Source organism: Pituophis catenifer, unplaced genomic scaffold, assembly GCF_029215685.1.
Source record: "Pituophis catenifer annectens isolate HBS135680 unplaced genomic scaffold, rPitCat1.0.hap2 SCAF_3, whole genome shotgun sequence".
Classification (NCBI taxonomy): Eukaryota; Metazoa; Chordata; class Lepidosauria; order Squamata; family Colubridae; genus Pituophis; species Pituophis catenifer.
In genome coordinates this window covers 43,348,565-43,360,653 of record NW_027256883.1, presented here as the reverse complement: position 1 = coordinate 43,360,653, position 12,089 = coordinate 43,348,565, and the positions used below count along the sequence as shown (strand labels likewise).

General features: G+C 34.8%; 1 protein-coding gene across 1 annotated transcript in view; it reads left to right on the top strand.

The window, feature by feature from the left end:
• SNTG1 (syntrophin gamma 1) overlaps positions 1–11,861 on the top strand; it is a 98,854-nt gene extending 86,993 nt beyond the window's left edge. Inside the window, exons 16-17 of the mRNA XM_070942308.1 lie at positions 10,272–10,382; positions 11,655–11,861. Of these exons, the coding sequence (XP_070798409.1) occupies positions 10,272–10,382; positions 11,655–11,861 (318 nt within the window). The remainder of the gene's footprint in view (positions 1–10,271; positions 10,383–11,654) is intronic.
• Positions 11,862–12,089: the final 228 nt, after the last annotated feature.

Here is a 12,089-nt window from a genome sequence, read left to right as displayed (position 1 = left end):
AGTAATGTATTTTCTTTTACACAACCCACAAATAACACAACCATAGCAGGAATGCATTTCTCTAACTGCTAGAATTCTTTTCAGTTAATTCAGTTAATAAGTATTCAAAAATAGATATGAAAATTCTTGTTTTAAATTTTATTTTATGTTTGAAGCTATTAATTAATTAATTAATTATACATGGACTTATTTTATGGACATACATGGACATATATTTTGAGAGCCAGGAAAGTCTACAGAGTAGTCTGGCTAGTTCACACTGTCGCGCTATCCACAGTGCACCATAAGAGGTAAACTAGCGTTACACTTTAATAAGAATAAGAATAATATAAGAATAAGAGAATTATTAGGAAGATTGAATTTAAAAGTAAAGATAATTGTCAATGCAGAGAGTTGTAAAATATTATATAATGTTGCTATTTATGTTTTGTATTTTACTTTTTGGTGTATGTATAATAATAATAGTATAATCTTTGTTAGAAAACACTGTTCATTAAAAAAATTGCAGGTGTAGCCTTTTTTGCATTTGGAACTCTGTTTATTGAATTCAAAGTTTTCCCAATTTTTACTATAATTTTGGTATAAATCCTGTCTACAGGGTCCAAAATTTATGATTTATTGTACATATGTTTCATTTTCATTATAGTAGTTATGATTTAGATCTGTATTCAGACTGAGTTCTTTGTATTTTATTTAATCTAGTTTAATAATTTTAACCATGCAATATTACTCTTATTTGTTAATTTTTATATTGTATTTATTGCTGTTCTCTCATGACATATTTTTGTTATATATTTCTTTTTTCTTTTGATTTGTAAAAAGCCATTATCAATTTATTTTTCATTCATTTCCCTCTGTTCTATTTTTTCATGCATTTCCATCTAAACAATATTAACTTTTTCCCAAAGTACAAGTTTAACATAATAAATCTCTTTGACCAATTTTTCTAATGAACATGGCTTTATTCCACTTGTAAATGTATTAGACATTAAACCCATCATTTTTCTTAATATTTGTATTCCTACGTATTTTCCCCAGTCATTAGAAAAAAATAATTATTCACTGTTAACATATTATACGCTAAATCAAATTAAGTCAATTACTTACAAATCATTTCATTTATCTCATAATTACTTACAAGTAGCTCAACAAATTATTTAAAAATTGTCTTTCAATTAATTTTCAACTAGCTATTTAATGGGTTTCAACATACTAATTATTAGTGAGCTTTAATCAATTTCCAGGCACTTTGGTTTAAATTATTATATTTCAAGAATAAAAAAAGCTAATTAAAGGTCTTGTTCAAATGTAAGTAGTTCACAGCTTATGAACTCCCATTCTATACATCTAATACTATAATTGTGTAGGAAGAATATAGATCTGTATTCACTAGTCTGCTGTCACAGACCAATATGAGTAATCCTCAACTTACGACCACAATTGAGCCCAAAATTTATGTTGCTAAGTGAGAAATTTGTTAAATCAGTTTTGCCCCATTTTACGACTTTTCTTGCCACATTTGTTAAGTAAATCACTGCAGTTGTTAAATTAATAACATGGTTGTTAAGTGAATCTGGCTTCCCCATTGATTTTGCTTGTCAGAAGATTGCAAAAGGGGATCACATGACCATGGGACACTGCAACCGTCATAAATGTGAGAATTATTTCTTACTCACTATTACTACCTCCAATATTAATTTGGAGGTAGAAATACTGTGTGTCACTCAATATCTTCATAATCTGACATGAACACAGTACATCAGTTATTATTTTCTATGGCATTTTCACTGAAAACCCCCAGATATTTCATCATTATTAATATTTGGGACATTCAGATTTCAAGCATCTGAGTTTTATTTATTACTGAACCCTAGATATTAGCCAGTACATATAAATTATTTTCAGTTGTCTGAGCAACCTGAGTTGTGCAGTCATGTACATAGCAATAAAAATAATAAATAATGTATGAGTTTCTACTTCTATAGAACATGTTATGGGGTACTTTGAAATCTCATTGCTTAGTCTCCCCCAAATAATAATGTTCTTAAACTGAAGCTTGATCTTACACTTATCTTCTAATTTATAGATTATCTTTCTGGTATCATTCAAAGGACAGGTTGATTATGATCAATTTAATTGATTAAAGCTTTATGAGAACACCCCATCAGATGAAAGCATAATTCAGAAAATATTGGATTGTGCAGAGATGGATAGACTGACATTGAAAATAAAAGATAAAGGAGATACAGAGTACTACTTAACATGGGATAGGTTTTATCAATGGTTAGATATAAGAGGTAGAGGTTAGATGAAGAAAGATTATTGTTATGTGCGTGTAAAAGATGAACGTTGTCTATGACTATAAGTATGCTAGTATAATGAACATGACCGTAAATAAGCTAATATAACAATATTGCTATAATTACTATGTATATTATTATTGTTGTCATTATTACTATATCTGTTGCTTTTTTGGTAAAATGAAATGACTGGACAATACACTGTTTTCAAAATATTTATATATAAATAAAAATACTATTAAAAAAAGCTTTATTTTACAATAATATTATCAGAACAGATAATATTGAGTATAAGTTGTTTCTCTTAATATAATACATCAACAAAATTTCTTCTTGATTAATTACAAATTGCCATTTAGTTCCTTGCAAATAGTATAGGTAGTCCTCAGCCAAGAAAGGTAATTTGGACTAGAATAACAAAGGGATAACAAATGGGATAACAAAGCTGAAAAGAAATTTAGAGTTTTCTAGTCCAACCCACTGTTCAAGCAGGAATTTCAGACAAATGGTTGTCCAATCTGTTCTTAAAAATCTCAAGTGTTGGCGCACCCACAACTTCTGATGGCAAGTTGTTCCACTGATTAATTGTTCTTTCATGGAATTTCTCCTTAGTTTTAGATTGATTCTCTCCTTGATTAGTTTCCATCCTTGATTAGCTTCTTGTTCTGCCTTCAGGTGCTTTGGAGAATAGGTGGGCCCTCTTCTTTGTGGCAGCCCCATAGATATTAGAGCACTACTATCATGTCACTCCTAGTAATTCTTTTCATTAAACCAGACATACCCAATTCCTGCAACTGTTCTTCATATGTTTGGCTTCCAGTCCCCTAATCATCTTCTTTACTCTTCTCTGCATTCTTTCTAGAGTCTCAACATTTTTTGTATCGTAGCAACCAAAACTAGATGCAATATACGAAGTTAGAAAGACATTACTTTATTATATCCAAATGTATTTGGTAAAATAGAGATAGAATACACAGACACACAGATTCCCAAAACCAGGGGCATCTATAATTCTTTAATAGAATCATAGGCACAACTGGAAAATTATACCTCACTCTTTTTTATATGTTTTGCATTGGTCATAGCTTCCATCTTGATTTTTTTAATCTGCTGAAACTCCCAATACAAACACATTAGTAAAAATTCACCCATAACTAACAGGTGAGAACATAGAAGAGAACAACGAATACCATATTAAAACATCCATCCCTTTTATGATTAACTAGAATAGTTGGTACTGGACAAAAGAAGTCATGCACTAGATTTGTTCCCTCCCCCAGGATAGATACAGCATGATCTCCCACAGAAAAAAAGATCCTATTAGATCACTCCAACCAGGCAGTTAATGCAGAAGAACAGTTGCAGGAACTGGATCTGTCTAGTTTAATGAAAAGGACTAGGGGAGACATGATAGCAGTGTTCCAATATCTCAGGGGTTGCCACAAAGAAGAGGGAGTCAAACTATTCTCCAAAGCACCTGAGGGTAGGACAAGAAGCAATGGGTGGAAACTAATCAAGGAGAGAAGCAACTTAGAACTAAGGAGAACTTTCCTGACAGAACAATTAAGATGTGGAACAACTTGCCTGCAAAGTTGTGAATGCTCCAACACTGGAAATTTTTAAGAAGATACTGGATAACCATTTGTCTGGTGTAGGGTTTCCTTCCTGGGCAGGGGGCTGGATTAGAAGACCTCCAAGGTCCCTTCCAATTCTGTTATTCTATTCTATTCTATTCTATTCTATTCTATTCTATTCTATTCTATTCTATTCTATTCTATTCTATTCTATTCTATTCTATTCTAATGGTTCCTGTAGAGTTATCCAAGAGTCTGGTAGGGATTTTGGCTAATTGTCCATAGGAATAAAGGGCAGCTGGGGTAACTAACACTTGAATGGTCATCTTTCAATCACTGGCCCACTGCAGCTTCCTGGTTCTCTGAGGAATTTGGAGAGAGGAAGCAACAGAGGAAACTCCTAGAATACTGCTTAGAGGAAGTTTCATCCTGAATATAGAAAAGGGGCACCCACAGGTCACACAATTTATTTTAATTCAGAACCAGCTTGCTTCTGAATATCACTTGTTGTGCAGTAAACAAACATAGACACTTGTTTTCATGTTGTATTTTTTGGACTCCGCAAGACATTGGGCTGTCCACTGCTAAAGTATTACTGCACTAAATGGGTCTTATTTTCTCAATATTGCTGGGTCTAGAATTCAAATAGCTTTAGCAGTTCCATATTTTCTGAAATTGGGTCTTATTAATAGGCATTGAAGCTAATTGTGCAGCTTCCAATTAAAATTAAATAATGTGTGTGCCAAGCAAGGAAAAGGGCCCTAGAAATAATTACAGCTTTTCACCATGCCAAACCCAGCATCCAGCATACTGCAGGCTATTTTTATTCATGATGAGTATAAAATTGCAGGAAGTGTGGCTGATGCAAGGATGGTAATTCAAGGCATAACTAAATAGAACGGCTTTATAATACACATGTTTGAAGCTACTTTTTTTTCTTTTTAAATGTTTTCATACTGAGAAAACCCATTTGATGCAGTAAAAAAGAATAAGAATGGGGTTCTTTTGAAACTTGTCATGAGATCATTTGCAGTAAAAACAAAACAAAACAAAAAATAGGGGAAAAAATGCCTTGCGAATAGTTAAACAGCATGCAGAAGAAACCATTTCCATTCTTCATTATTTCCCTACACCACAATGGACAAACTTCCTTCTACTTTATTCTGTGGGATCTGGCCTCACAAATGATAACTCCTCTTACAATGTAATTTATTTAGAAGGGAAGGTTATCTGCTACCATACTTAACATTTGCCACACTTGATACATTAAATCAGTCTGATAATAGAAAGACTGGAGCATTTGTTAGGCTATTATTATATGGAAAGTCACATGGAATAGCAATTAAGGTGCTAGAGTAGAAGTCTGGAGACCAAGAATTATGTGCGTCCTTTAGGCACAGAAGCTACCAAATGAATTTGAGCCAGCTACTCTCTGTCAGCCCAACCCGCCTCATAGGTTAACTGTGGGGAAAAGAATAGGAGGAAGTGTTATATACAAAATTGTACAAAGCAAAGGTAGGATATGAATCAAATAAATCAATAAGCACAATTTCTACATGCTAATATAGAGTCAAGTTAGCAAATCTTGCTCAGTTATGCAGTTATAGCACTTCTGTGTTTTGTTTATTTATTTTGGCTCCTTCCTTCAGGCAGTCTGCATTTATTCATGAATATTAAGTGGTTTACTTCATTTATTTTAAGTCACTCTGTTCTTCAAGTATGGTTCCTGTGCATCTTATGTAAGCAAGATATAAAACAAAGTCATTTTTTAAAGTTGTGAAAATGCATAATCTGCTGTTTAAAAATATTCAAATTTAAACCCTTTCTTAAAAAAAAAAAGGAAACTGTCAATTGGCATCACAAAGATATCAGAATAAGCAATAGGTGAAGTCCTTTGGAGCAAAGATTTTACAATCTCCATACTGAACCGCCCAGAAATATCTTATATGAAGATCTTAAAATCTGAACAGTTGCAGATCCTTTTACATTTAGAATATGCTTCATGTTAGCATCATCTTGTCAGCCTCCTCTGGAACCACCTGTGCTCCGCCGAACAAACACCACACGCACACACTCAAAGGTGAAGCTATCCGGTTTAATCGTAGCTTACACGGTGGTCATACAGTAAGCGCTGAAGTTTTCTGATGAAAAACAAAGTCGGAGACGCCCGACCCCTCCGCTTATCTGGCTTTATAGAACGCCCCCAAGCGCCCCTCCCTTGCTCAATTGTGCATTTAAAGTGACCGCGCTATTTAATCCTTCAGTTACTTCCGGATCTCGCTGTCCCTCGTATTGAAGGGCGTTTGTTTCCTTTGACATCATTTTATTGACCCTGTCCCCAGATTCCCTATACCATCCACCACCTGATATCACCGTGCCCTGCTAAACGCTACAACACCCCCCTTCACCGTGTCTCTGTTCTTCTGGCTTGTCACAGTCCCTGGGCTCATGTGTCGAGGGAATGGCTGACACTCGACACATCTTCTGGTCTTCATGCTTCTTATAAGTATAAAGCAATGCATAAGAATATCCACCAGCATGCACAGAAAAGGATAACTTGCCAACATCTTATTCCAAACACTGGGAAGCTTAGTCAAATTGCATCCTTACTGCTCCAAGTTTGCTAAAAGTTTATATAAACATTTTGGGACCAGCATTGTGTATATTCATTCCTTTTATTTGGATCCTGTGCCCATATTGACCATTTTTACCCCTTTCAGGGACTTTTGGTTGCAACAGAACAGTTACCAAAGGGTTGTCCAAAAAAAAAAAAATGCTATTGAGCAATTGCTTGTAGATAATTCCTTAGTCATACACGTACTTTGAAAATCCAATTCAAGCCTATTTTTTTTTCCCAGTTATGGATTTATTAGTGTTTTTTTCTCAATGTCAAAATATCAAAAGTTTTGAATCAAATGGATTGTAAATGCTTAGTTTCTACCAAATTCAAGCCTATTTACTACAGGGAAGCCATTTTTGTCCCACCTCTCACTCAGCCACCAGAAGTCTCAATCTCTAGCCACCAGAGCCAATAGTGAGGTTTGTTGGAAGTTGTAAGTAACCAGACAAATTTCCCATCTCTACTTCACAGCAAAAAGACAGCAGCAGAAAACATATCAGCAAGTCAGGTGGTGCTAAACTGGAAATGAAAGCTGTAATTTCCGTTGGATCACTGGGGCAAGGAACATTCTTTAATGGATGGAGTTTTCAATCTTTTGACATTTGCTCCTAAAGTTATTTCTGTCTCTCCTTTTTAGTTTAATGGAGCAGTATTGCTCCAAAAGTTTAACGAAGGAATATTGAAGTATAGAGAAGGCATCCGTGTTCTGTCTCTGAAAACCCTTCTGAAATAACAATTGATTTAATAATCATTCACTAATTAATGTTGATTTATAATTATATTTAAAGGCAACTACTTATTTTAAAATTAGTAGAAATCTAATATATGCCAAAATTTATACAATTCACATATTCAACTGGTTTGACTGAAATTGCATATTCATTTCCAAAAATTTATTTCTAAAGATTTTCAGATATTTCCAAATTTTCCTCAACATACATATGTTGAACACTCCCAGATTGCTCATATTACTATTTCTTTAGTCTTATATCTCATGGTTTTGTGATGTGTGTGTTATGTGTTATTCCTGTTACTGAGACCAACATTTTTGACCACCAAATGCCCATCTAAACTGAGGGATCTCCACGGGTGCCACCAATGGCATAAAAACTGTGGGTGTAACCAAAGATATAACTGTTTTTTTATAGATGTGATAACAAAATGTATGGCAGAGAGTTTCTATAGCAGGGGTCCACAATTCTCAGGCCCTGGCCTACTACCGGGCCTTGAGCCTTTTGGAACCGAGCCACAGAAGTGGCGGGTAAGTGCACATGTGCATCCCCACTCGCCTGAGCATCAGGTATGCGTGCAGGCTCCATTTGCATGAGTGGCAGGCGCATGTGCCCGCTGCTCATGCAAATGCAGCTGCATGTGCATGCACTTGCCCACTGCTTGCGCTGAACCATTGTCTCCTCCTCCACTGGTTCACAAAGCCGGAAAGATTGGGGAACTCAGTTCTATAGCATAGAATTTGTCCATGTACCCTTTTTCCCCCAAAATAAAACATTCCCTGATAATAAGCCCAATCGGACTTTTGAGCGCATGGCAATAAGGCCAAGCCAGAGGTTGTAGAAAAAAATGCTTTTAGAAGCCTCTGACGATCAGGCTAGTATCGTTAGAGGCTTTTAAAGGCATTTTTTTCCCTACAACTTCTTTGGGCCGAAGAGGTTGTAGAAAAAATGCTTTTAAAAGTAAAAAAAACCAGCCTCTGATGATCACGCGGCTCAGCTGGGCATGCGGGGGGGCAGCAGGGATTTTTGCTACCGGTTCTCTGAACCACCTGCCGCCATCACTACCGGATCAGGCGATCTGGTCCGAACCGGGAGCATTTCACCCCTGGGCCAAGCACTTATTTCAGGGTTCAAAAAAATAGAAGACAGGGTCTTACTTTTGGGGAAACGTGGTATATCTGTGTGTACATCAATATATACATAATTACCCTTTCTTTTTATTATTTATGTAATTATTTTCTTGGTATGCTTGTGGGGGGAAATATAGATTGGATGGATAGATAGATAGATAGATAGATAGATAGATAGATAGATAGATAGGAGAGAGGGAAGGCAGGAGGGAGAATGTGAGGAAGAGAAGAAATATGATATTAGCTCAAGGATTAACACTAGGAGATAGATATCTGTATCTTATCCTGCCTCTTAAGTTTTCATTTTTATATTACTATAGACAGAATATTGGCCAACATAGATTGTCTCAGTGTGGCTAAGTTATGACTTTATAGCTGAGTTTTAATATCTATCATTATTGCTGAAGAAAACAATACCATTTTGATTACTGTTTTCCCATATTAATGGACATACAATACCTGTTTTACTTTTGTTGTATCCTAAATTTTGCTTTGCCTTTCTTCAGGGGCAAGTATATTCATAATATGTATACTAGTATACTACACAAAGGATTATATATCTAATTAACAGGAGTGTTTTCTCTTTGTTTAAGGCTCTTAATCTGTATTTTTCCAAGACAGAAACAAGCCCTGTCAATCCATGGTTTCTCTTATGTTGTGTCCCTTAAGGACGTTCGATACTTTGTGATCTCAACCAAATTGAGATACAGAACATTCCACAATATTCCCCCAATTTTAAAAAATGCAGTATTAAGCTAAAACTATGCTTAACATAGGATAATATTAAATCTCAGAGAAGGATTCCAAAACTATGTTATATGGGAATGACATTCAACACATATACATGTACATTGAGTGCATGTGGAGTATGAAACATGATAAGTTCCAGTCTGACTTTAGCATATTGAAAACTCTGTGCATATCTAGTTGTAAATATCTTGATATATCCAATGTCACTGCATTTTTTTATTTACCAGCTGAGCTCATTATTTCTGGACTATCAGACTTTCCGTAGCTTGCCAAGAATCCTTATCAGTAAGCTAAACTGCGCATGTCCACCCACATTCCTTCACACACTTTTTTCCTTTGTTCTCTTGCCAAGAAAGGTCTGGCTGAGAAATAGCCGGCACGAACTTTTGCAAAAATGTAACAATTAATTTTCTTAGTTAGTGAGATGTTTTATTTTCTTTATAACAAATAAATGAGTTTTCTTAGAAGAAATATCTTCGGGTTTTGTTTTCTTAAAGTATGCTTGCAAAGAAAAGTCTCGATCCACCCCTCGTAATCAAGGTGCAATTATCCCAAAAGCAGAATGGGATTAATCAGCGCCCTGACATCCAAGATATGTGTTTGGTATATGGCGCTTATAGTACTTCATCAATCTTGGTTTAAAAGAAAGGATGAATTGTTCCATAGTGCAGATTTGCATTATAGATGATATTTTAGTTTCAAATGGTCTATACATCTTAATGCTCATTCAAAATTTCCATTTATTAGTTAAAAGCAGCAAGAGTCACTTACAGTTTCTTAATATAGCTTCAGATTGCCTGTAGATGGCATTCCTATTATCTCAGTTTATATTGCCAACAGCTATAAATGAAGTAGTTACCAAATCATTGATTGCACAATGGGAAACCGATACCTTGTTTTAGTAATAAAGATGACTAGAAAATAGAGCTAGATTACTACACTGGCCATTTGTTTAATAAAATGTAACTAAATAACTTTTTTTCTTCCCGATGTCTCTCTTCTGTTATTAAATAGGATCACTGGAGTTAAAAAGTTCACTTCAGATGAGAGAAAATATATTTATTTGCTAATATTGGCAGGTTGAAAATTTCTCAGATATGCATTTTCTTCTGTAGCAGTTTTGTACATTAATGTATATATGTGTTTTTGTTGTTTGTTTCCTTTAGGCTGTACTATGGCGGTACAAGTTTTCCCAGCTTAAAGGGTCTTCAGATGATGGCAAGAGCAAAATTAAATTTTTATTTCAAAATCCCGACACTAAGCAGATTGAAGCAAAGGTAAAGAGAAGAACAAAATTCCTTTCCTATTATCAAATTATTGATAACTAAGTAACAGGATGTACTTACTGTCACCCTTTTCTAACCAATTTGTCTGAGTCCAAAACTGGCATAGCCAGAGCATTGCGTATTGAGTTCAGAACTGAATTGGCACAGCAATATGACTGTGGTTAACTAAAAGAAGACAAAGCAGTTTGGTGTAGTGGTTAAAGCATCAGGATAGTAACTAATGGACCATAAATTCTATTCCTATATTCAGCCTGAAACCAGCTGGATGGGACGTCACTCTCTCTCAACCCTAGGAATGAGGCAAGGGCAACCACTTTCAAAAATGTTTCCAAGAAAACTGCAGGGACTTGACCATACTGTCACTGGGAGTGAAAGCTAACTCAATGATGTTAAGTTAGCTTTCTCTCTCACACACACCCAAAGTAGGAGTAGCAGACAAAAGTAGAAAAATCACTTATTTCTCTTTTAAAATATCAGGACTGATAGGGGCCAATAATGATACATTCATTGTGTCATCACATCATATAGGCAGTAACTTCTGCTGCTGAAAAGTTGGAGATTGGAGACTTGGAGGAAAAATCCCATAAAGCTCAATTTTATTCTTTCCTAATTTTTCCTATTCAGTAGGGATACATAAGATAAAATCTACATTTCAAAAAATTAGTAATGTCATAGTGGGTTATGTTGTAAGGTCTCCTGTTTCAACTTCTAATGACCAAAATCAGGATGTGCTTGAGGAATAGCCTGGCAAAGAAATGGGTAAAAGGCTCTTTATATACAATATTCTGATATTTTGTACTTCTGATATACACAAACACAGAGATTTTAAAAATTTTTACAATTTTATGATCAGAAATATTCTGAGTTTCTGCATTGATTAAAAATGTATGTAAACTAAAATTTATTTTAGACTTCTTAAAAGAGCAAACCACAAGGATTATACCCATCACATAGTATCTTTTTTATTTAACTACCTTTTCCCAATTATTTGAAAATATAAAATATAGTTACAAATTTATATTTTAAAATCATAAAAACTGTGAGTTTTGTAATCTGGGTGCAAAGAAAGTAATTTTGTAGTAAGAGAAAAACATTTAGTTTCACAATGAATAATAGAACTGGGTGTGTTATGAATATATTTGATTTTCCTAAGCCTTTCTGTTTGTGTCTCTGTAACCGCTACTTGGTGCTTTTATCACAATATAAGATAAATAAATAAATGGGCTTGTCATTCATACCTGATCATTTTGCTTTCACTTTCAGGAATTGGAATTTTCAAATTTATTTGCAGTTCTGCATTGCATCCACTCATTCTTTGCAGCTAAAGTGGCATGCTTGGACCCACTCTATGTTGGCAGTCAAGCCACAACTGCCCCTACTTCTGCTTCTGTTGCTTCTTCTTCTTCTTCTTCTTCTGCTACTACTACTGCCACATCATCTGGCAGCTGCAAATTAAAATATATGACTTGATAACTCCCAGTCCTGTACTTCTATCCTTCCACAAGTATGTAAGACTGCTGTATAAATATTTATCAGCTTATTCCTTGAAGAACAGCAAGCATTAGAACCGACTCAAGGCATGTGGCATCTTTCTACAGAATATGGTCATATGGGATCATAAATTAAATCTCAATTTTACAAAGCAGCAGTACACAATGAAGTTGGAAAATCCCATTGTGGAACAATATCTTTTTACTA